The sequence below is a fragment of the Prionailurus bengalensis genome, chromosome A2 (assembly GCF_016509475.1).
Source record: "Prionailurus bengalensis isolate Pbe53 chromosome A2, Fcat_Pben_1.1_paternal_pri, whole genome shotgun sequence".
NCBI lineage: Eukaryota > Metazoa > Chordata > Mammalia > Carnivora > Felidae > Prionailurus > Prionailurus bengalensis.
Window position 1 is genome coordinate 138,965,632 of NC_057348.1, and position 26,132 is coordinate 138,991,763.

The window sequence follows — 26,132 nt, forward strand, 5'->3', positions numbered from 1 at the left end:
AATTCATGGGGTGATCTCGGAGACATTGCTATTTAGAGACAACAAGCACATGATGTCGACATATTTAATGTGATCTCATTTACGTCAAAAAGTAAGAAGAAAAATGATTATAGGGATGTGTATATGCATCACAATTTACGTGCATAGGCAAAGAACTCGAGCTCTTCTTCTCTTCTTTCATTTCCCTTCCATTTGATTTCTTCCTGAATATTTCAGTTTTAAAGCCATTAGGAGAAGCCAAGCAAAACAAACACCTGTGGCAGTAGAATGGGTCAACAGTGGCCCAGAGCCAGGTGCCAGCTCCAAGCCTGAGGAGGAAAGCACCCACAATGGAGGACTGGCCAAGGCAGAGTGTCAGATGCTAAGTGAGGTATGGAGAGCATTGACTGATGCTCTGGGGAAGCAGAGCCCTAGTCAGATGAGGGCAACATTCATGTAAGAGGGCTGCCTGGTGTGAGGTATTGGAACCCACTTAGGGTGAAGAGGATGTCATCTGGGGTGGTGGCTGTGCATTATGAGGTATTTGTTCATATAAAGTGAGGAGGATGTCCGCATTGTGAGTGGCTTGGGGTGGAATGTCAGAACAAGGCCATGATGAAAAGGACATTAGGTAGGACACCTGCATGGGTGTCAGAACCTAAGAACAGTGATGAGGGCATATCCACAGAGGACACCATCCTCTCAAATGTTTCAAGAAAAAGAAATGGCTTTCTTGTGTACTTGAACCTTTTCTGTAAGTTTAAAATGGTTTCCAAAGAAAAGGTTATACAGCAGCCAACAACCAGTTAATATAGATGTGAGGGGGTTCTTATATGTTGTCAACCTTGGATTCAGCTGCTTCTGCCTTTGGTAATGTATATGTATGACCAATGTGGACCCCTAAGTAGGGACATCTCTGGGCCCCTATTTAGCAGGAAGAAGTTACAGAAGGTAAGACCTTCCACCCTCAACAACCTTAGAGATAAATTTAAGGGTCAAAATTGTTCAGGGGAAGGAATAATGAGGAGAACAAAGGCAAAAGGAAATGTAGATAAAATTCAATTTCCTTACAGTTTGCAGCCCATTAACATATACTTGAGACAGGCAGAAAATGACATTCCTCCAGGAACTCACAACTATCTTAATGTTAATGTTTTTAAGTTTATTTATTTAGAGAGATACAGAAACAGTGGGGGAGGGGCAGAGAGAGAGAGGGAGAGAGAGAACCCTAAAAGTGTGGGGCTTGATTCCAGGACCGTGTGATCATGACCTGAGCCAGAATCAAGAGTCGGGTGCTCTACCTACTGAGCCACTCAGGTGCCCCGGAAAATCCGTTCGGAAACTTCCTTTATCTTTCTTTGCCCAACTTAAAAGTGTATAATCAGTCGTTCCTCACAATCCCAAGGCAGCTCTGTCTACCCACGGGTCCTGTCCCCATGCTATAATAAAACACCGTTTTTGCACTGGGAAAAAAAAGAAAGAAAGAAATAGAAGAGGAGTAGAAGGTGGGGAAGGTTAAAATGGAGACTCTTGCTATTTTACTCTATAGTCTTCTGTGTTGCTCTTTCACTTGAAAATACATGCGAATTTTAATTGTTTAATAGAAAAGAAATGGAAAAATAATATCATAGAGCCTGCAAATATGTGCCTACCAAAGCAGAAATTCAATTATACTAGTTTCAGTTCTATTGAATTACCCTCTAGTTTTAATTGAAAAACAAAGATAATTCAATTGGTAATTCTACATTGAGTTTAATGATTTTTCTATAGAAATAATTTGGATTAGAAAATAATACTGGGGACTCAAAAATACATCATTTAATGTGAGCTTCCGTTTATTCAGATGTGCCAGGGATTCTAACTGAAATAAATGAAAACAGGATGTTGCAGTGAGAATTTGTTTTGTAACTCTTTAAAACTTTGTTATTTAGCCTCTGTTAGAAGAATTTTGTTTATGAGGCCAACTCCAGACTAAGTTAAATAGATCTGCCATGGTAACATTATCATTCTGATTCTAAATAAGTGTTTTCTTTTAATACGCATGCTGAAACTTCCTAATATGACAAACTGGGGCACATGAAATGGAGTTTTATGCTCCAGTGAACTGGATTCTCTGTAGCTGCTTAGAAATATCTGGAGCGTTCTAGTGGATTGATTCATTTTTGTGACCATGTTTCCTCTTACCTTTGTGAAATGCATGTTCCTACACATTTTAATTCTTCTAAAAATGGGAATTCATTTATCTGTCTACTGCAGAGTACTCATGAGAACTGAGAGAAATGATGAATGCTAACAAATACAAAAACAATAATAATTGTAGATGATACTCATCAGTTTATTCATTCAATGCTAGTGTCTGTAGATATAACCAATGACAGAGAAGATAAGGTCCCTGCTCTGATTACCTTCGATTAGGGAGAGAAAAATAAGTAAGCAAGATAATTGCTGAGTATGAGAAGTATTATGAAAAGAATAAACACAATAATGTGATAGAGAAGAGCTTAGCAAAAATAGGAGGGCCTTTCCAACAGAGGGATATCTCAGCTCAGATATGAAGAAAGAGAAACAGCCAGCCAGTGAAGAGTAGGGAGGTGAGTGTTTCAGGCAAGGGCATGGTGAGTGCAAAGACACTGAGACAAAAACAATGGTGTGATTGAGGAAGAGTGGAATGTGGTAAAATGGACAGAGTACAGAGCCCCTTATGTCAGGCATCGTGCCAATGGTTTTCTCTGTATTAGCTCCTTTAAGCCTCATAGAAATCTTATGAGGCTCATCCTAATATGGTCTGTATTTTTGAGTGGGTGATATTGAGTAACAGAATGGTAAAGAAATGTTTTCACCCATGCAGTCTGACTTCAGAACCTGTGCTTTCAATCTTATACCATGCTATTTCCCAAAGAAAGCACCATACAAATGTAAATTACTATTGTTATTGTTATGATACAGTTTCTGTTACCTTTTATAGCTTAAAAAACTCATCTGTATTTCTGTATTTCATTCCATAAAGAATGTGTGCCTGCTCTATTTGGCAAGCTTTACGTAGAATATAGACAAATTAAAAAAAAAAAAAAAACAAAGAATATAGACAAATTGGAGAGTATTAGGAAGAATTAGTAAAGAGTCTTGACATTTGTGAAGCATGTGTGACTCTCATGAAAAGGATAAAGCTCAGGAAACTATTCATCTCTTAGTCACTATTCATATATTTATAGGACCATCCGGTGGAAAAATAACTAAACGTTTTGTATGGCCTCCTAGTAGATACAATTTTGGGAGAAAACTACTTTTGAAGAGGAATGTGTTTTGATAAGGAAATGACTTTCTAACATCCAAAAAATCTAAAATTGGAATAATCTATTCTGGGGGAGATAAAGAGACCCCAACATCAGAGGTATTTAAGCTGAGGCAGAAAACCCTGTTATTAAGAGGGTTATTAATTGTCTGTAGAAGATTCAGGCAGTCATTGGATAATTGAACTAGGATGGTTTTTCCCTATCCTGAGAATCTATGATAGGCATGCTGTGGCCAGAGACTATGAGACTCTGACTTGTCAGAACATGGTAAAGACCCCCAATGCCAGATGTAGCTGAAGAAGCAAAGTAAAAGCCCAAACAGGAGGGCTGCACTTAGATATTGAAAATCCCATTGTCTTCTTCTCAAGGGGACTGGCAATCTGGCTGAGACTTGAAAGCAGGGAATTGATATTTCATGTCTTTTCAGATTAACTGTAATTCTCATTGGATTGCATTGATTTGTTTATCTCTATGTCTTCTTCTAGACCCTAGATTCACTGAAGGAAAATTCATATTTTTGTTTTCAGACCTAAAGTATTAAAAAGAAAGTAACTAAGACAATAAGTAGCAAGCCCTTAAGGTCCAGAGCATAGGTTCAGCCAGTCAAACTTGGATTTAGAAGTGTACTTGTGGCCAGCGTTCACTTTCCAGTGATCCATCCAGGTCCTAGACGTGTGCTCCTTGAACATGCTATCAGAAGACTCATTCACTAAAATACATTTTTCATTTAGGAGATTATGGAATCTAAGTGATTCAGTAAAAAGGCATGATTTGTATGGAATTAGATCTTAGATCTGGAAGTTTTCTCCATTTGGTGTTTTAGAGTTCTACCAAATGAAATTACAGTGAAGTAGTTGAAAATAAACATTTTATGCTAAGCCAGTTTGTTGATTTTTATAGAGATATGGTATAGGGTCACCTTCTTTGAAACTCAAAATTTCAGATAGATTTCTTAAACAAGGGATATCAGTGGCTTCTTGGAATTGAGATAATTATAACCTCATTGCTACCTACCACTGAAGAAAAAAAATACTTCGTTTGCAATACTTTTTGGTATTACTAAAATTTAAAAGTTTTGTCTTTGGGCAGTGAAAAAGACCGATTTATTTGAAGAACTTTTTTAATATGGCCATCTCGAACATATTTATTCATTTATTTATTTATTTATATTTTTAAGAGAAAGAGAGTATATGGGAATAGGAGAGAGGGGGCAGAGGGTAGGGAGAAAATCCCAAGTAGGCTCCATGCTTAATGAGGAGTCCAATGTGGGGCTCAATCCTATGACCCTGGGTCATGACCTCAGCTGAAATCAAGAGTCGCATGCTCAACTGACTGATCCATCCAGGCGCCCTTGAACACATTTCAGAAATGTGGTGTAATTTATTAGTAGGTAATGGCATATGTGAAGATACGGTATTGCATTAACTAAACCAGAGCAAACAGAGGAATTGGCTCTTTTGCATGTGCATTGATGACTTTTACCTTGCTCTTAATTCTGGCCTTCTCTCAGCATCAATTAGTAAAAAAAAAATGTCTGAAACAGATGTCATCTGGGACCTTCCAGCCTTTCAAAGATAAAGGTTATGCTGGCTCAAAAGCCAGTCCACCTCTTCATTCCCTTACATTCCACTGCCTGTGGAAATCCTAAACCCTCCTTAGGATTTCTGTAAGTTCTCAAGGGGCTCCCTTCTCTGGGCCTGCTTCACTTCCTTTGCCCCAGCGCTATGAACCTGCCCATCCAAAAAGAGAGTCTACTTAAATCTATCATTACTGAAAAGGCTGTTAAGGAATCTTCCACTGGGCTGGACATAAATTAAGATTCATTTGAATCCATACAAGTATATCTTTATTTTGCATAAGGGATAAAACCTTGAATAATCAATTTATTGAAAATCAAAAATACTTGGCTTGCATAACAATTTTTTCTTTATTTGGGATGGATAGTCCCTTGGCAGTGACTCATACTATCTTAGTTTAAAGCCTTTCTCTTCTAAAGAAGAGCCTTCTAAAAAAGAGCCTTTTTATATATATACATAAGAAGTAGGGGCACTTGCTAGTTGAATGGACTATTGCAATAAATCTGCTCATAATGTAAACTAGTTACCAGCTTTTTTAAATCAGATTTATAAATTGTCATGGACTGGAATTTTTTATATTCAAAAACTCTTTTATTTAAACATCATTGCTAAGGGGCACCCAACTGGGTGGCTCAGTCCGTTAAGTGGCCGACGTCAGCTCAGGTCATGATCTCTCACTTTGTGTGTTCAAACCCCATATATAATGTAGCAAGACTGAGAAAAGGTAATTTTTGCAAAAGGCAAACAGACTTTTAATAAAACTTAAGTAACACCATGCCACCTGCAACTTAAATTCCTCCAATAGCCTACCAGATGATGTCCAGCCCCCTTGTCCTGGCATTCAAAGCCTGAACATCTGCTCACTTTTACCCCTATCCTCTCTCCTGCCTTGCATTTTATGTGTCAGTAGAACCTCCTACTGTTCTTCCCAAACACCCATTTTTTTCTCTTTTCTGTGCTCATGCTGTTTTCTCTTCCTTACTTCCTTCCCCACCTTTCATTTGAAATACTTGTCCATCGTCCAAGACTTGTCTCAGGCATCTTGTCATTCAGGACTCTTTCTTTGTCTTTTGTCCCATCTATATTCTGTAAAACTCTTTTGTGTCCCTGGAATATTCCATGCTTATTTCTTCTCTTGTACATATTAGATTATATTCGAATTAATAGTTGATATGTCTTGGGTCCTAACTAAAACATGAGTTCTTGATGATGGATACTGTTTTATTTGTCTGAGTTGTTTTACCACTTAAGTTCTAACATTAAACACTCCATAAGTATTTGATGAATGATTGAACAAATGAACAAATAAAAGCTGTATTTAATGGAATCAGCTTTTTTTTTTTTTATTTAAAAAAAAATTTTTTTTTTCAACGTTTATTTATTTTTGGGACAGAGAGAGACAGAGCATGAACGGGGAAAGGGCAGAGAGAGGGAGACACAGAATCGGAAACAGGCTCCAGGCTCTGAGCCATCAGCCCAGAGCCCGACGCGGGGCTCGAACTCACGGACCGCAAGATCGTGACCTGGCTGAAGTCGGACGCTTAACCGACTGCGCCACCCAGTCGCCCCGATGGAATCAGCTTTTGATGGGATCTCGAGATAATATGAAATAAAGAATTCCTGGTGGGAGCAATGGATTTGTGGTATTTACCCACAGCCTCTTTCTTAGTCCTTGCTCGTGACCAATAGCATACATCTGGGAGATTTGGTTTATGAGAGTATTTTGTGATAAGTGCATACAGAGAGGAGGAGATGATGATTTTATATAGGAAGTAAGCAGAATCTTTGGTCTTACAGGCAGCATGTTCTCTTACCAAAGCAATGAAACCATACTATAGGAAAATTGATCCAAAGCCCTATCACAAATAGAAAAATATCAGGTTATATCTGTGTCTCAGACTTCAACTCTGAATCCTTGGTCCTTTCACCAAAGGTAGGAAAAAGAGCCACGGCCATGCCCCATATCGATAATAAGTATGTGGACAATGAGCACTGGGCACAGTCATGACAGTCGCGTCCCTGCCACCAGTGCAGCCACCATTATCTATTGTGCTGCTTTTTCCTTTGCTTCCTTTGCAGAAGAGGAAAAGTTCATGACCACAGGGGAGTTTACAGTGAGGCGAAGGCAACTTTCAGAGCTACTCTACAAAAAGAGTTTTTTATTTTTTATTCCAAATCCAGGAGTAATTTCCAGGGCTCCTTTTTGGATTCTGTATTTGCAATCTCATCAGTAGTAGCCAGATGGTAGCAACAAAGAAAAGAAATCTTGCTCTGTGTGTCTCTCCTCAATCCACAGATAATTTCTCTGCTTTTCATTGAGGTCAGTCAGTTAACAACAAATGCTACAGACAAGTCCTGCAATTAATCAGCCTGCATTGCCTTCTGTTTCAATCTTGAATATTAAACAGTGGACTCATTTGGAGAGAATCAGGCAAATATAAAGGTCGTAACATTAATCACCGAGTTACCTAAACCCTGAGCCTTTTCTTCCTTTTAGAAGTGGTGGCTTGTCAGGAGAGAAAACAGTAACAAGAACTCTCCATGGTTGCTGGTGATTGTTAAATTCCAACGAGGATTTTTCCACTTTTGATTAAATATTTGATACTAGTCTATGGCAGTAGAAACACTGCAATATTGGGCTTTGTCACCATCGCTCTTATTTTCTAGCTTAAAGATGACGGAGGATGCTGTGGTAACTGTTCAATAGCTTTTTCAAAAAACTACCTTTATCTCCCCATACCAGATCTGAGATTGGCGGGGTGCGGGGTGGGAGGGAGCGGAGCTTCAGCACTTTTTTGCTGAACTTCTGGTTCCCCAACCTTTTAGAATTCCAACCCACTCGTGGTCCTGTCAGCCGCTGTAGGACCGCAGCCCCCTACCCTCTGTGCTTGTCCCATCAGGACCACAGAACTTGCAAAAACAAAAACACACAGAGACACTCTTCTGAGAGGTGCCTCTGCAGACTCATGGCTCCCACATCAGCAGAGCTCTGGGTGCCTTCTGTCAGTCTTACCTGTCCGCTATTTCAGTCAATTTTCCTGTTTCATACGATTTTCCTCAGGCTCAGTCCCCTCCCTGCCTCACCCCACAGGTGAAGGTCCTGTCTCCCTCCAGTTTTCCTAAGAAAACAGGGGTAGGGGATAAGAAGATTCACATATCTGCCCGTGTACGTGTTTTCACTCCTTGACTTTGCACAGTCTGAGAGTGAGAGATTATTATTCCTATTACAGATAAAGTGGCAGGTGTGGGGTGCCTCTGAATGGTGTGCTCAACTCCCAAATCTCTTTTCCTTCCACGTTATGTGATCTTGCTTTACAGCTGAGGCTCTGTGGTATGAACCATCAAATTTCTCATTTTCCCATTTCTAAACACTTAAATACAAATCCACATTTCTTTGATTTTTTTATGTTTTTTTTTTTTTCCTCTCATGAGCTAATAATCCTCCATCCGTGGCCTATATCTTCCTCCCTTGGGTGGACCTTGTTCATGAACCTCCCTTAACTTCAAACTCCTTCTTGTAATAATTTTCTCTGCCTGCATAAATCTCTTTCTGTGTCAAAATCCATTTCTCATCCTTGCATCTGCCTCTGGATGCTACCCTATTGCTGTTCTTTCCTTCACAGCAAGTTTTTAAAAAGCATTTTGTTACCTCTCCTTTGTCACCTCCAGTTCACTCTTGTGCCTGCTGTAGTCTGAATTCCAGGGCTGTCATTTCACTGAAGTTGTTTTGTTCTAGGAAGGTAAGATTTGCTGTTAAGAAATAACCAAATCCAGTGGGTCAGTCATGACCTTTGGTCTCTGCTGTGCATGCTTCCTACTTTGGAATAATCTCTCATTGAGAGATTTATAACTTTCATGATGCCATTTTCTCCTAAATTTGTAATTCAGCCATTCTTAATTTCTTTTGGTGCTTTCCTCTTCCCTCATGCTCCTTATGTTAGTGCTTTCCAGTGTCTTATCATTGACCCTCTTATTCTCTATCAAGTTTAATTGAAATATATCCACATCTATTAAATTACACTTCTTTGATGACATCCTCTAACCTCTCTCTAGTCCAGACATCTTAATGGCCTGTATTTTTATTGTCTAATGAACTTCCATGGGCATCTCAAAGTCTGTATGTTCAAAATCAGATGCAAAGTCTTTTTTTCCATCCATTCCCACAACCAGTACGACTGGTACCATTATCCACCCAGGCAGGCTCTAGTCAGGATCTTGGAAGTCATCCTTTGCCCTTCTCTTTTGATCACTTCCAGATAAGAATCCTTTAAAACATTCCTAAATTCTCGGAACAACATGCTGCTTTTAGTAGTTTATTGCATCAGTTTGTACCCCTGTAATTTCTTGTCTTAAACGAAATTCTTCTTTACTTCTTTATAGGATTTATTTCATTTTCTGATTAAAGCAGTGGTTAATTGTAGCCTATTAACCTATTATGTATGTAGTCTATTATGTAGAATGAGCATCATTCTCTTGTTTCACTTGATGACTTCATTTATACCCACTACAGATGATCAGGTTTTGATTACTTACATTAAGACCAGTAGTATTTTACTATGTCAGTGTCCTTAGACCTTTTCATTTAATGTTTTTATTTTTTTCCTGTGGTCTACAAAAACCTAAGTTTATTTTTTGTTGCATTATAGAGCAGTAGTTTTTACTGTTGTTGTTTTCTGTGGTTTTTTTGTTTGTGTACTTGGGATTTTTCTAACTTGAAAAAGTCCTAAAATTTTAAATAGGAACTTTGAAGTCAGTTTCTGATCTCTTTCTCTATTTGTGTTGAACTTCGGTTAATTTTTTTCCAACTATATATGTTACGCTATGCTCACACAAGCTACCATCTGTCACCATACAACACTATTATAATACCATTGACTATATTCCCTACGCCTTTCATCCCTGTGACTTATTCATCCATAACTGGAAGCCTGCTTTTCCACTCCCTTTAACTCCTTTGTGTCCATCCACCCCCATCCCTTCTAGCAACTACTAGTTTCTTCTCTATATTTATGGGACTTTTTCTTTCTTTCTTTTTTTTTTTTCTTTTTGAAAGAGAGAGCAGGGGGCAGGGGGAAGGAGAGAATCTTAAGCAGGCTCTGCACTGCCAGCTTAACCAACTGAGCCAGCCAGGTGCCCCTGGGTCTCTTTTCTTAAATATCATAATGTTTATGGAACATATGTGCTAGCATTTTTCTACATAAATTGGTAACTACCTTCCCTTGACATGTCTCAATGGGATATATCGGCCAGGCTTGTCAAGATTTTCTGCTGTCCTGATGTGAGGGTCCCATTAGAACAGATGATAAAGGAAAATGTGATCTTGACTAAACAGGTTCTCATTCTGGAACTGCCTGCATTTGATCGGCTTTCAGTCCAGTGATAATAGTACCCATTATCTATATTCGCCGACTGCTTTGCTCCTGCTAGCTCCAAAAAACCTGTTTGGCCAGAAACAGAAACAGGCATGCTGATTTGTGCATGTAAATTCATCCTCATTCTTGTTTCTTCCATGGGAAATTAGTCAGACATCCTTCTTCCTTTGCTTTCGGTCAGTTTACGTGATGACTTTTACTGATAGGACATAAAATCACTTAATGATTGTTATTCAGCACTTTTAGGTTTTAGTTTCTTGTCTTTGAGAAAGCCCCCTTTCTCAAGCAGATGACTTGAGCATCTGAAAAGTGTCTACTTAAACATACCATCTTTCCATTTTGCTGGAGTTCTAAATTCTAATGCTAAATTTTCATTGAAAATGACACTGAATGGGGCACCTGGGTGGCTCAGTCGGTTAAGCGTCTGACTTCAGCTCAGGTCCTGATCTCGCAGTTCGTGGGTTAGAGCCCTGAGTTGGGCTCTGCACTGACAGCTCAGAGCCTGGAGCCTGCTTCAGATTCTGTGTCTTCCTCTCTCTCTGCCCCTCCCCTGCCTGCACTCTCCGTCTCTTGGTCTCTCTCTCTCAAAAATCATCTTAAAATTAAAAATTAAAAAAAAATAAAGCTCTGACTTACAGGGTGTAGAATTTTGAATGGAGTTAATCCGAGGCAATTAGCAATAGACACTACAATCATCACTGCAGTCCACACTTCAATATTACCTTTATATTTGCTCTTATTAATGTTTTTTTAAAGTTTATTTATTTTGAAAGAGAGAGAGAGCGGAGGAGGGGCAGAGAGAGAGAGAGAGAATCCTAAGTTAGATACTGGTGAAATATTTCCCTACACAGAATCTATTTAAAAATGTGTTTCTATTTAGAATTCTATTTCTATTGGTCAAGATGTACAGTACAAGGACATTGAAGGGTGAGTAGCTATACATCTTATTGAGGTACATATTCATTCAGGAAAATTTTATGTAATTCTTAAGTGCCAAGTTTTCAGAAAGATACTGAAATTACAATATGAGTAAGAGGCAGACTTATCGTAGTTCAGATAAGTACAAGGCGTTTTAGAGCTCAGGCGGCTATAACAAAATATCCTAGACTGGTAGCCTACAAACAAAGGAAATTTAATTTGCACAATTCTGGAGACTAGAAGTCCAAGGTCAAGGCAATACTGAGGACTGCTTCCTTAGATCACTATCTTTCTACTGTAACCTCACAGGACAGAAAAGTCGAGAGATCTCTCTGGGATCTCTTTCCTAAAAGCACTAACCCCATTCACAAGGGCTCTGTCTTTATGATCTGATCACCTTCCAAAGACTCCACCTCTGAATACCATCACACTAGGGATTATAATTTTTAACATGAATTTTGGGCCATTCAGTCCATTGCACAGGGATTCATTCTATAAAAATCAAATGAAGACAAAAAGAAGATGCCTTTGAAACGGCCCCAAATTAAGTAGCCTGTTCCTTCTTATCCTGCATACCTGCCAGTTTAATCTCTCTGATAAGGCAGCTGTGAGTTTCTTACTCTTCCAAAGCCTCCTGCCTCCCATTGGCCTAACCAGCGACATTTGATCGATCTGTCTTTTCATCTCCTTCTAGAATTGCTTGATATCCACTCTTGCTTATTGGACCAAGCTAGATTGCTCACTTCTCTCTGAGTCCTGCCTAAACTGTTCTGCCACCATGGTTTGCTCTTGGTTCCCTCTGCCTGTCAAGATCCCCCCCTTCCCTCAAGACCCCCATTGTGTGCTTTTGACCTCACATTTATTTCTATCCCATCTACTCCTTTAGACATTTGTCTACTTTGTAGTTAACACACGCCCCAGCCTTCTGGAATGCAAGAATAAATAGACAAGCAAACAAACTTGAACTCATGCATATCTCCCCACAGAGGCTAGAATTGCTTTTCATTCTGTTTAGAATAGAGAGTACACAGAATGTAAGTATTGAATACATTTATTTGGTGCACAAAGACTGTATCACAAGCATTTAATTTGTTTCTACTATGTGCCAGACTCAAAGTTTGGCAATAAGTTATAGATGAAATAGATAAATTAACGAACAAAATATAGTCTGGTAAGTGCTCCCATAGAGGAAAGCACAGGAAATTTATAGGAATGATACTAATTCAGATGAATCAATATGTGCATGAAAGAATGGATGACTATGTGAATGAATAATTTATTTTAATTTTCTAAAGTTGACATTTAGTACTCTGCCGTCCTCCTTATGGGTGAGTCACCCTGATAATCTTCTGTTGCAAACACAGTGAGTCCTAATTTCTTCCTTCACGACAGTCTCTAATCACACTCAGGTGGATACAATATAGTTCTAATGAATTCTTTACACCTGCTTTCTCAGGCACATCATCCTGGCTTTAACCACTGAGGTTTCCAATTGCAACATTAAAAATATTAATTTGGGAATTTAAAAAATAGTAGTTAAGCATAAGATTAATCTAATATTTCATTAGTAAAGACAAGTAAAATCTATTTAATGCTTCTTGATCTATGTTTCGTTCTTGTGCACAATTTCAACACTTTATTAGTTTACTTCCTTTGGCTTTCTACTTATGATGATTTGAAACAACCTTGTTTCCAGAGTCCTTTTCAAGAAGAACCTCAAGTTCTTTTTATGGGCTTTTTTTTTTTTTGGTCTTTAAAATATATATATTTTTTTAATGTTTGTTTTTTGGACACAGAGAGACAGAGTGCAAGCAGGGGAGGGGCAGAGGGAGAGGGAGACACAGAATCCAAAGCACGCTCCAGGTTCTGAGCTGTCAGCACAGAGCCCGACACAGGGCTCAAACCCACAAAGCGTGGGATCATGACCTGGGCCGAAGTCAGATGCTTAACCGACAGCCATCCTGGTGCCCCTTTTTCGGTCTTTTAATTACAAAAATTCGGGAGGCTTCTTGGACATATGCTCTTCTTGGCACCATGATCTAGTTGGTGTTTTAAACTGGATCCACACTCAGTATAATCATTTGATACACTTCAAACGTAATCCAGTCACTTAGGATCATTGTGCTACAAAGTGTCCAAATCTACAGGTTGGAGATCAGGTCTTCCTGATATCTGTCAGCAGAAGTTTGGCAGGGACTACTCAACAAAATTGTCATATAACAAACAGTCAAATATGACCTATGGCTCATTTTAGAAATGTTTTCTTTTTTCTATTGCCATTTTATGTTAGATCTCTTTGAGATTTTAAACTCATAAAACAAACAAAAAAGCAATCCTTTTTTATTTGTCTGATTTAGTCATTAAGCCAGTGTTTATTGAACACATACTATGTGCCAGGTTTTTTTCTAGCTTCTGGGGTGTGGAAACAAATAAATAAACCTAATATCTCAGGAGAACAAAAATGACGTGAGGAGAGGGGATTGAGAATGACCAAGGGAGAGATATGTTTTTCATGCAGGAGGTTCACTGAAGGCCTCTCCAAGGAGATGCATTTGAGCAGAGACCCGATAGAAGCAGGAGAGTGAGAGAGTGAGCCATGCAGACTTCAGGGGCAGAGCAGTCCAGGAAGGGTGGCAGCAAGTGTCAAGCCCTGAGGCTTTCCTCGCTCCAGGGAACCTGTGTGACTGGAGTAGAGTGATTAATGTGGAAGGCAGAGAGGATGGGAGTGATGGTATTATATGGGATTTCTACGCCATGGTAAAGAGCTTATATTTTCTTCTGACTGGGATGAAAAGGGATTGGGGAGACCCAAATCAGGAAGTGACACGCAATTTGATATGTATATGCTTATATTTTTTAATGCTTATTTATTTATTTTTTTTTTTTTCTAAATTTTTTTTTTTCAACTCTTATTTTTTATTTTTGGGACAGAGAGAGACAGAGCATGAACGGGGGAGGGGCAGAGAGAGAGGGAGACACAGAATCGGAAACAGGCTCCAGGCTCTGAGCCATCAGCCCAGAGCCTGACGCGGGGCTCAAACTCACGGACCGGGAGATCGTGACCTGGCTGAAGTCGGACGCTTAACCGACTGCGCCACCCAGGCGCCCCTTATTTATTTATTTTTGAGAGAAAAATAGAGAGAGTGAGGGAGGGGCAAAGAGCGAGGAAGAGAAAATCCTAACCAGGCTCTATGCTATCAGCACAGAACCCAAAGGGACACTAACTCACAAACCGTGAGATCACGACCTGAGCCAAAATCGAGAGTCGGAGACAGTTGACTGTCCCACCCAGGGGCCCCTTGATATATATTTTAAAGGATTACTTTAGTTACTGATTGTATTCGTTTTCTTACGCTGTGTAACAAATTACTGCAGATTGAGTGGCCTTTAAACACATATTTGTTATCTCGCAGCTTCCGTGGGTCAGGATCAGAGAGGGACTACTTAACTGGGTTCTCTGCCTGGGGTCTCATAAGTGCAAAACCGAGATGCTGGACTATGTTCTCATCTGAAGCTGTCTGCAGGCTATTGGAAGAATTCACTTCCTTGTTGTGAGATTGAGGTCCAGGTCCCCGTTTTTGTTTGTTTATTTGTTTTTGCCATCTTAACCACTTTTTTCTGCTGTGGTAAAACAAACCAACGAACCAACAAAACAAAACCCATAACACAAAATTTTCCATCCTAACATTTTTTAAGTGTGCAGTCCAGTAGTGTTAAGTATACTCATACTGTTGTAAAATGGCTCCCCAGAACTTTTTCATCTTGCAAATCTGAAATTCTGTACCCAGTAAATAGCTTCCCCTTTCCCCTCTCCCCATCTCCTGGTAACCAGCGTTCTACTTTCTCTCTCCATGAATTTGGTTATTTTGGCTACCTCATGTCAATGGAATCGCACAGTATTTGTCTTTTCGTGACTAGCATATTGTGTCTGTTTTTGCTGGCTGTCAGCCTGGGGGCGCTGTCGGATCCTAGTTATTTGTACCCCTCTTCCAACCTTTGAAGAAGCGTACTTCTTCAAAGCCAGGAGAATCTCTCACACTCTGAATCTTTCTCTCGGTCTCCAATTTGCTATGACAGGACCTTCTATCACAGCAGGGACTCCCCGTCACCTTCATCATATAATGTAACCTAATCAAGGGAATGGCTATTCCATTATATTCACAGCCTGCCCACCTGTGAGTGGAAGAGATTATGCAGGGCATGTAGAGCAGCGTGTGGGAATCTGGGGGGACATCTCAGAATTCTGCCTACAACGAAAGTGGAGAATGGCATTGTGGATGGGGGGCAAAAGAAGAAGCTGGAGACTGGTGAGAAGGCACTAGAGATATATCTAAGCCATTGCCTCACAAAATTTAATGTGTATGTGAATCTCCTGGGGATCCCGTTAAAATTAGACTCTGACTTAGCAACGTTATGGTGGAGGCCTGAGTCTCCCTAACAATCTCCTAGGTGATGGCAATGCTGCTTGTGAAATAGCAAGACACAGACAGGCTCACGGGGACCGTGGCTCAGGCTAAGGTGGTAACAGTGGAGAAGAGAAACCGTCTGATAGAGGATATAATTTGAAGGTCGACCCGAAAGGGCTTGGTGAGGAGGAAACCGAGCCATGAGGACGACTTTTATGTTCAGGGATGGCAGAGGTCGTAGGAAGAGTTTGTTTCTGGGCAGAAATCAAGTGTTTAGTGGTGGATATGCCAAATTAGAGTCCACATAGAGATGATCACTATATGATGTGGGAAATAGCAGGTTTATTAATCAAATGCAGTGTTACTAGCCACTTAAAATTTTATGTTCGCTGCACCACAATCATGAGACTCTTCCTAAGGGTGCTTGAAATTTATTGGAGTGCATTAAAAAATTTAAGCAGTACAGAGGGTCTTACTGATTCATGCGGCAGTTTCTCTGCTTCTCTTACAGTGACGTTAGTAAAACAGGCAGTTTCTTTTCCCCATGTCCCTGTTCTTTACAGTGAAATTAACATATCATTACTCAAACCATTAAAGCTGTTCCTAGAAGCCAAAATATGCATCACTGTGCATGTTTAAAGCATATTGTATTCCAGCACTCTCTAGGAATAGAGCTAGATTTTAAAATAAAGTTAAGTTCTCAGCACCTATTGATTTTGGTAGATGCCTCACTAGGAGATGAATCACTTCATTTTTCCTGGCTATATAGGCCATTTCACGGTACGACTAATGATTATTTCTTTCTGGGGCTAAATTATGCAAAGTTCATTTTGTCACATTATGAGAGCTTTGCATGGAAGTCAAAATCTTCTCTGATGCCTTTATCAAAAAAACAAGATGGCATAGACGAGGGCATACGGAGGGTATGTTTATGTATAGTTTCCCTAAACATTAACCACGTAAAATCTTGACTTTACCCATACTTATTTTCTTTTTTCTTTTTAAAAATTTATTTTTTTATTTATTTTGAGAGAGAGAGAGAGTGTGTGAGCAGGGTATGACAGGCAGAGAGAGAGAGAGAGAGCAAGAGTTCCAAGCAGGCTCCGCACTGTCAGCACAGAGCCCAATGTGGGGCTCAATCTCAGGAACCTAGCAGCTAGCTAGATGGTGACCCATGACCAGAGCCAAAATCCAAAGCCGGATCCTCAACCTGCTGAGTCACCCAGGCGCCCCTTCCCCCATACTCATTTTCTGAAAGTGACGCATTTGAAAGGAGAGAAGCTGAAATTGGTGCTTCCACCCTGCTCTTGGGCTAGCTGCAGAAATGTAGAGAGAAAAGTTGATGATTTTAAAATAAAACATACCTGTTCTTGGTGCTGCTTGGGCTGTAGCTAAGGTAATGTCCAGCGGAGTAAGGTTACGAGAGATGGTTCATGGTTTCAGGTAGGGGTGAAATAAAGGCAGCCCAGGGCAGTTTTGCTTTAGAGGACTGTTCACTCTGTGGAACAGCTGGAAATTCACTTCAGTGTAGGTGAAATCTTTATAGAAAGCCTGTTTTCTGTTTCTCGTTGTTAAGCAATAAAACTTACTAAGCTTTATGACCTTCCCCAAAAGAAGTGACAGAGAGGAGATATTTCAAGGAAAGCATGTGATTATGTTTTTATACATCAGACCTTGAGCAGATGAAAATTAAACGTGATCATTCAGTGGCAGGAGTGACAGACAGTAGGTCTAAAGAGAACTACCCCCATGGAGAGTGCTGAGGAAGTCAAGAATTTAGCACCTGTCATCTGGACACCTTTCAGCCTGGAACCTGGGCTCAGATTGACTACCTGACATGGCAGTTAGGCTTTCTGTTGATTTGGACGAGTATGATGGCTAAGCAAAGCCATTGTTGAACACTGAACTTGATGTGGCTATTGTATAGGCCTCCTTTCATAGTGTGTTATAGGAAAGCCCAGAATCCACACCTGGGCATAATTGTTGTATGCAGTGACTCAAAGATATTCCAGTTTTTTCTACTATTGTTTCTATTTTTATGTAATGTATTAATTACTTTATAATATAAAATTTAAATTTTGCATAGTAATTTAAGAAACTAATTTCTTACCCTTTCACTTCCTAGGAGCCCTGAATCAAAAAAACTGGGGAAAGAAATATCCAACATGTAGTAGCCCCAAACAGTCTCCTATCAATATTGATGAAGATCTTACCCAAGTCAATGTGAATCTTAAAAAACTTAAATTCCAGGGTTGGGATAAAACATCCTTGGAAAACACATTCATTCATAACACTGGGAAAACAGGTAAAATTGTTTGCATTTTGTTTGTGACTTTAATATGTTTATTGGGCTTAGAGTATGTTTATGTCAGTTTCATTTTATTTTCATTTTCATTTTATTTCATTTCATCTTCTTTGTATAAAGTATAATGTACTGTAAATGCACAGAAACTATAGACAGAAGAAACCAAATAGAACACAGTAAATTGGAAGTTTAGGTAACATTTTGAAAATGTGTACAAAAAATAAAATGACCAAAGTCATCACATCATGTTCTCCAATAATAGAAAGAGAATTGATGCCTCCACCAGAAGAAATGATAAAGATAATGCAATATATAACTTATGTAATTTTATAACTCCATCACTGGTTAATTACTTAATCAGAATTTCCTTTTCTTGGATACTCTATTTGCTCTTGTCTGCTTAGCTTCATGCTACATTGAGTATTGGGATACAAAAAAGCAATCAACTATAATTGAATTTTAAGAAAAGAAATTAGTAGTGCTTCTAGATAGAAAGTTTAAAGTTATATACTATCTTTAGGAAGCACTCTCTAAATGCTTTTTTTTAAAGACTGTCCTTTTTTCTAAACATGCAAAATATAATACCACGAAAAATTCCAGTAAACAATAGAGAGACAAACTAATAGTTTTCAAAGGAAATAGCCTTCCTTTTCTGATATTATATTTTAAACAAAATTGTATGTATATCAGGAAGTTATATAAAAACAAACATAGTCATAAGAAAAAAATATTGTAAATTATAATAGTAGCTATGTTGGGATGGTTTTATCATTAGTGAATTTTTTCTCTATTCTTGATATTTTGGTAATTTGAATGTAGTAATTTAATTTTAAGTCCCATGAGAGTAAGAATTTTACTGTATCAGTTCCTGATATATAATAAGCATTCAGTAGGTATATCTTAATTAATAAGTATTTAATAAAATTATTATATAAGATATTAATTAAATACACAAAAGCATATTATCCCAAATCTTAACATTTTCATTACTAGGTTTGAAGAATGTTACAAAGAAATAAAGCATGTAGCCTCTGCTTTCTTTCTTTTTTTTAAGACTTTACTTTTAAGTTCTCTCTACACCCATGTAGGGCTCAAATTCACAACCCTGAAGCCAAGAGTTACAATGTTCTACTGACTGAGCCAGCCAGGCACCCCTGCTTTATTTTTCTTAGTGAAGTGTGGTCAAGCACTTGATCTTTAGAGCCACACTTTTTAGGTTCACTACTGGCTCTTTAAAGTGGAACCTTTAAGTGTGGAACCTTTAGCAAGTTATTTGAACTGTCTGTGATTCAATTTCCTTATAATGATATTTCCTTCCTTCATTGTGTGAAGTTGTGTAAAAATCAAATATTTAACACACGTAAAGTACTCCGTGTAATGCATAGCACATTGTAAGTGATACATAAATGTTGAGCATTATTGATACTATTCTTGTTGTTGTTACTATTATTAACGGAAGTTTATATCTCTAGCTTGCTGGCCAAGATGTTGGATCGGGTCCCTAATGCAAACATTGGTTTCTGCCTCATGGAACAAAGACTATTTAAATCTGATTGAGAGACATTAAAATCTTACGTAAAGCTCTCAAGAATCATTAATCTTCAGACCATTTGTAAAATAGAGTTCCAATAATCTGTTGCGGAACTCAAATAGGAGAGTTTAGGATTCTGAGTTGCTACTCGGGGTTCCAACATCAGATAGCTAAAACCCCTTCAGTGGGAATGAATTTCCCACCTTCCTTGCCACAGTAGAGGACAGGACTTCTGAAGCCTGATGAAACCTGGTATGATGCTTGCTTGCAGGCATAAGGAGATGGGACAAAAACACCTGCCTGATAAAGAGTAGAAGGAGCTAAAAGTGAGAAGGTGGGGGGCACTCCCAAGAGAAGGCTTTTCTTGTCCACTCCTCTGTTCCTTCGCCCTTTGCTCTGTCCCCTCTCTACCCTAAAATGCCTTAGGAAAGCAGACCCCTGGGGAAATGGCAAGCTCAGGACACCAAATGAACAGGGCAGAGGGACTGGCTGTCTTCTGCTATAAGAGCCATACAGTAGTTAAGGTCTTTGCTTTAGTTTGTATTTGTGGCAATAAGATACATTAAGTGTATTTTGCAGAGTAACAAGTTCAGCTTCAAATGGTGACTGAATTGTTTTTAATTTATCAAATAAATGATTCTCTTAATGTACATTGGATAGAAAAAATTTAAAGTTTGTAATTTTGATTGGCAGAAACATAGGTGCAATTTTGTGCATGTGTGTGCTTTTTTTTTTTTAAGTGGAAATTAATCTCACTAATGACTACTGGCTCAGTGGAGGAGTTTCCGAAATGGTGTTCAAAGCAAGCAAGATAACTTTTCACTGGGGAAAATGCAATATGTCTTCTGATGGATCGGAACATAGTTTAGAAGGACAAAAATTTCCACTTGAGGTAAGTCACTGGTTCCACTGGTTCCTAGTTCGTTTTCCGAAATCATTGAGATTTTAGTTAGCATATAATTTGATTAACTTACAGTCAGATATTATAATTTATACAGTTATATATATTTTTTTAATTTTTTTTAACGTTTATTTATTTTTGAGACAGAGAGAGACAGCATGAATGGGGGAGGGTCAGAGAGAGGGAGACACAGAATCCGAAACAGGCTCCAGGCTCCGAGCGGTCAGCACAGAGCCCGATGCGGGGCTCGAACTCACGGACCGCGAGATCATGACCTGAGCTGAAGTCGGCCGCTTAACCAACTGAGCCACCCAGGCACCCCCCCCCCCCTTTTTTTTTTTAATTTTTTTTTTTTTAACGTTTATTTATTTTTGAGACAGAGAGAGACAGCATGAATGGGGGAGGGTCAGAGAGAGGGAGACTATACAGTTATATTTTACTTGGTTAATATCTGCCTTCCTCACTGGACTAAGCTCCGTCACACTCACATTTGATTTTCCACTTTCTGGCAACCCAGAGTGCCACACTAGGACGACCAACAAATGTTGATGTGTAAACAAATAAACAAATTTGCTTCCACAACTCAGGAGGAAAAAAGGGGCAAATTTTGTCAATTTACTGGAGAAGCAAAGAAATATAAAATAAAGTGAGAACATTTTCAGTTTTAAAATTGGAAACATAAATATAATAAATAATGAGTATGCAGTAAAATAAACACTTTCATACATGTCTGGAGAGAGTATAAATTGGTAGACTGGGAAGCAGTTTGCTTCTTTTTATCCAGAACTTTGAAAGGTTTTATTTTTAAGTTTATTTATTTAAGCAATCTCTACGCCCAGTGTGGGGCTTGAACTCACAACCCCAAGGTCAAGAGCTGGACAGTCTACTAACTGAGCCAGCCAGGCGCCCCTGTATCTGGAACTTTAAATGTTTCAATCCCAATACCTACCATTTCCCCTTTAACAGTTTAGTCTAAAAAATAAGGACATGCTCAAAAATGTATGTGCAAAGGTTTATTTACAATAATAAAAAGTTGAAATGATTAAATACATTATGATGGAGTATTACAGATCTTGTAAAACCATGTGTTTGAATGATTTATTTACACACAAGAAAGGTTCATCATAAGATATTAATGGGTTTTCCTTTTTTAATGCTTTTTAAAAGCAAAATATAAAATAGTACATGCAGTATTATTACTCTGATTTTGTAAAACATGAAAACTAACTTAATAGTGACTGAGGGCCCAGAGTCTGAATCAGATGGACTAGGTTTGAATACTGACTTCACCATTTAGATATGAGTTATAGACACGACGTTATACAAATATTTAATTTACCTAAGCTTCCATGTCTCCCCTCCAAAACTGATCTAAGAGTAGTAACACCTGCCTTATGAAGTTATTATGAAGATTAAATAAGAGAAGGAATTATTACTGTTATAAAAATAACTGAGGAAAACCAAGGAGACACGAGCAGGGATTTTCCATGGGTGATGGCATAATAAGTACCTTGCTTTTCTCCTTTAAAATTCCCATATTTTTAAAATTACTTATAACAGAACTATATTACTTTTATAGTCAAAATAGTTATTGATAATAAAAATAAGATGAGTGAGTTATCTTTTAAAGGACTAAAAATATTTTGCGATGGATAATCATATTCTAATTCATAGCTTATAAATTTGTGTTTTTCAAAGTATATTAAATATCCTTAAGGAAGAGCACATTTATCAAATTTGGTTTGTCGAAGAAATGAAAGTCAATTTATTAAACACATAACATTCTCACTTTGGAGAGTTTAGCCCTGTCACAACACTATTTAGAGCAAAGTGGAAAATCAAGAAAGACCCTAACAGCAACAAAAGCCCTGAAATAGCAAAATAAATGATACAGAGTCTGTGCACTAAGCTTCAAGTATTTTCCTTATTTAGAAAGCCCTTGAGTTCCCTCTCTGATGGCTTGTTTGTTTGTTGCTTGCCTTTTTAAAACTCTCTCCATGTAATTGTGCAAGCAGGGAAATCCAGGAGCATCCTTGACTTGGTCTTTTTTTCCTGGTCTCCTGCATCCAACCATGAAGTCTTCTCGATTCTGCCCCTGCGTGATGTGGGAGGGCAGAAAAGAGCTCAACCACCTTTGTCTATTAGTTGGATTATTAAATGTTCCCGAACTGGTCTCCCTCTCTCGTCTTTTTTTTAGTTTATTTTTATTTTTTTTTAATGTTTACTTGTCTCGAGAGAGAGACACAGGAGAGAGAGAGCATGCACAGGAGCAGGGGAGGGGCAGAGACAGAGAGGGAGAGAGAGAATCCCAAGCAGGCTCCACAATGACCTGGAGCCCCGACTCACGGCTGCATCTCAGTAACTCTGAGATCACGACCTGAGCCGAAATCAAGAGTTGGCCGTTTAAATGCTTAACGAATTGAACCACCTAGGTGCCCCTCCCTCTCTCTAGTCTTAATCTTTTCTACTCTTCACCCTCTTCCCCCAGCCCTGCTGCCCCCCAATCCCTGTTAGGTGAAGTACACCAAGGATTCTCCATTGCTCTCCAGAGCAAAGGGCTGGGACTGCTTCACAGACCTTCCTGGTGTGGCCGCTGCCTGCCCCTCCTTTTCACCCACCAGTTTTTAAGCTGTTCATCCTACAGGAGTCAGTTTAGCAATCCTCAAAGGCTTTGTGGTCATAACCGGAGGCAGGAGCCACTGCCATCCTCCACCCACACCTGCTGTTTCTCCAGTCGTAGCCCTAACCAAGCATTAGTCCTCACAGAGGCTTTCTGCTCTTCCCAGAATTATTTGTCTAAACTAGCTAAGTTACCTGATTTCTAAGATGGTGACATGGGGAGCACCAAATTGTAAGTGAGAGTAGAAGCCGTTGTCAACAAATGCAGAGGCTGAAGTCGAAATTAACAAGGAATATTGCCCGGCAGCAGAAGAGGACCCTTAAAACAGGGAACTTAAAATTCTTTTTGGTAGTTTGTATGGAGAAGCAGAAAGTCCTTGAGAGTTCACTATTATTAGAGCATAGTATGATAATGTCCAAAAAAGGTAACAAGAAAGGCACGTCCAGTCAAGAATGAAACGATAATTGAAAGGATTCCAGAAAACAGCTAAAATAATACTTGGTAATTTATTCCATTTGATAATCATTCTAGTATATTATTACCTCAGTATTATCTAGTAATCTCAAGGTGGTCATTTCCATCCTAGATGTATCTAACTTTGTGCTTCTTTCCTTACTGAAGGATGATAATCGTGAGAGTAAATGCAGTTGTATATGCACGTAATTGATAAAATATCTTGAAACTGTACAGAGTATTGAATTATACAGTTTACAGAATTTTTCCAATAGTATACTGAATCAGTAAATTATTTTATTGTCTCTCTGGTGACTTTTGTGATGTCTTTGTATATAATAAAGCTGTCATTGTTACCTTTATAGATGCAAATCTATGGCTTTGATGCAGACCGATTTTCAAGTTTTGAGGAAGCGGTAAAAGGAAAAGGGAAGTTAAGAGCTTTATCCATTTTATTTGAGGTAATCATTATACATAAATTTAACACTACCTTAATTCTTTAATCCCCTGAAGTAATTGATGTGACATATCAAAGCATGCTTTTTAGCAAATTGAAGAGCTTGCAAGTGGGATGCTAACTGGTGATCATTTGCAAATAGAACAACCCCTTGGCTGGGGTGTTTAAAAGGGGACTCTTGCGTTCATTAATGGGGTGCATCACTTCCAGCTGGAGTAGCCTGTTCTGTGAGCAGATTTGTGTGCATGCAAAGCATCATAATAATACAGCAGTGACTGGGAATCAACATTTTAAAGCGTACTTTTCTCCGTGGAAAATTTAAAAGGTAGCTGGTTTTTTGTCTGTTTTATTTGTTTTTGTCTTGCTGTGAAAAAAAAAAAGGAAGTATGCATTTGGAGAACATTGCATTTGGATACTTAAAATGGATTTCACTTATCTTTTCATTTGATTGAAGAGTTAATCAGATATTTTATCCCATTCTTAGAATGTCATTCTTCTTTAATAGATTGGAACAGAAGAAAACTTGGATTACAAAGCAATTATTGATGGAGTCGAGAGAGTTAGTCGTTTTGGTAAGCTATTTGGAGAAATCCTTTTCTTCTAGATTGTACTTTGGATGCATATGAATTTTTATAATATTACAAAAGTCACTTGCTCCAAAGAAGAAGGAAAGACCTTTTCAAAAAGGAGCAATCTTCCAATTCTCACACTTGATGATTTATACATGTCTCACTAAAGAACATTTTATCTGAAACTTTTGTCACATAAAAAATCACAAACAGTTAATATAAGTAGGAAGTTAAAGTTTTCTAATTTTATTCTTGAAAATAATCTAATTATGTCACGCATTTAAAATGTATATCTCTATTCTGTCTGCATTATACATTTGTTAAAGACTCTGATTTATAATCTGAAACCAGCTAGTGTTATAAAAGTCATGTTTTTAAGTGAAAAGACAATTGTTACTCAACTTAAAATTTATTCCCTGGTGGTTTCCTTGATAGGTCCTTTGTTTTACCAGTATGACAAGGTTTTTGGAAGAAGGCAAACACTTAACATAGAAAAAGATGCCGTATGTTTCACTGTTCTGCCTGCTAGCTCATGGATCTTGTCATTTGTCACAGCAAATGCTTGTAACAACATCTGCAAGAGACAGCAAACCTGTTATTATTATTGTATTTTTAGTAAGCATCCACACGCAGGAGATTAATGTTCCCCTATCAACAAAATAAGGATTATTTCTCTCTGGGAAGCCGCAAAATCTTGAAATCAGGAACAAAATTCATATAGATCCTTTTTGAAAGCAAAAGCTGGGCCTTGGATTGATTCATCTTTGTCAATCACATGTGAGGGCCTTAAGTGACAGAACTTTTCAGAAGTCAGGAATATGTGAACTCATGCAGTGCAGCTTTCATTGTTTTGTGTTTTTTGTTTTCGTGTTTTTTCCAAAAGGTGCAATCAAACACAAGATGAAGTTATCTCCCTCCATCCACCTAGATCGCAAAATTCAACATTGAATGCCATAAGCCACACTTAATTTTTCCCTCATTTAGTCAGAAAGTGGATTTTATTCAGACTGAAAGAAGGCAGCTAGTTTGAATTCCTACACTGAAACTTGTATAAAACATGAACTCCAAATGTTCCCAGGCCTAATGTCAGCCTGTGGGGCCAACAAGAGTGGTGTTAACACTGGGTTGTTAGTCCTGACTTGTGTCGCTGTGGTATTCTGGCCTCTTTTTCTGGATGCTTCTTCAGTTATTTCTGGGGCTCTCTAGGAGGGTCATATGAGGATCCTATGAGTGTAAGAACCAATTTGCCCACGTTCTTTGGCTAAAGTTTACTTTTCAATATAGTTATTATCCATAAGCCGTTGAGGGAGGTGCTTCCTCACAGCTGCTGCTGCCACATAATAGCCTCCTCGAGAACATGGATTCCCAGCAGCACTATTCTGGCCGTATCGTGGCTCTTAATTTGGAAGCAGAACCGATAGTCTCCCTGGCTGCCTGGAAACACATCCCGATCTGCCCTCCATTACTCTGTTTTCTTTCTCTCTACCCTGCTACTTGTGCACTGACTTCTTCCCTCCTCTTTTACCGAAAAATAAAATCCTCCATGTGCGTCAACTCACCCACTAGATACGTAATTATTTCCATATATTCGGCAAGGACACCTAAGCTGATTCAGTTGGTAAGTGGTAGGGCCAAAATCTCGATCCAGGTCTGTCCACAAAGTTTGTTCCACTACACTGTGACGATTTGTATGAGTTATGTTTCAGGACATATTTGAAACAGGTCAATTTGATTTGAATGGTTGTTAGATA

General features: G+C 38.6%; 1 protein-coding gene across 4 annotated transcripts in view; it reads left to right on the plus strand.

Moving 5' to 3' along the window:
* The window catches only part of PTPRZ1 (protein tyrosine phosphatase receptor type Z1), a 185,670-nt gene that overhangs the window by 74,760 nt on the left and 84,778 nt on the right, over positions 1–26,132 (plus strand). For all 4 annotated transcript variants that reach the window (XM_043589350.1, XM_043589352.1, XM_043589353.1 and 1 more), the window contains exons 3-6: positions 17,671–17,850; positions 20,122–20,273; positions 23,721–23,816; positions 24,318–24,384. In XM_043589350.1, the coding sequence (XP_043445285.1) occupies positions 17,671–17,850; positions 20,122–20,273; positions 23,721–23,816; positions 24,318–24,384 (495 nt within the window). The remainder of the gene's footprint in view (positions 1–17,670; positions 17,851–20,121; positions 20,274–23,720; positions 23,817–24,317; positions 24,385–26,132) is intronic.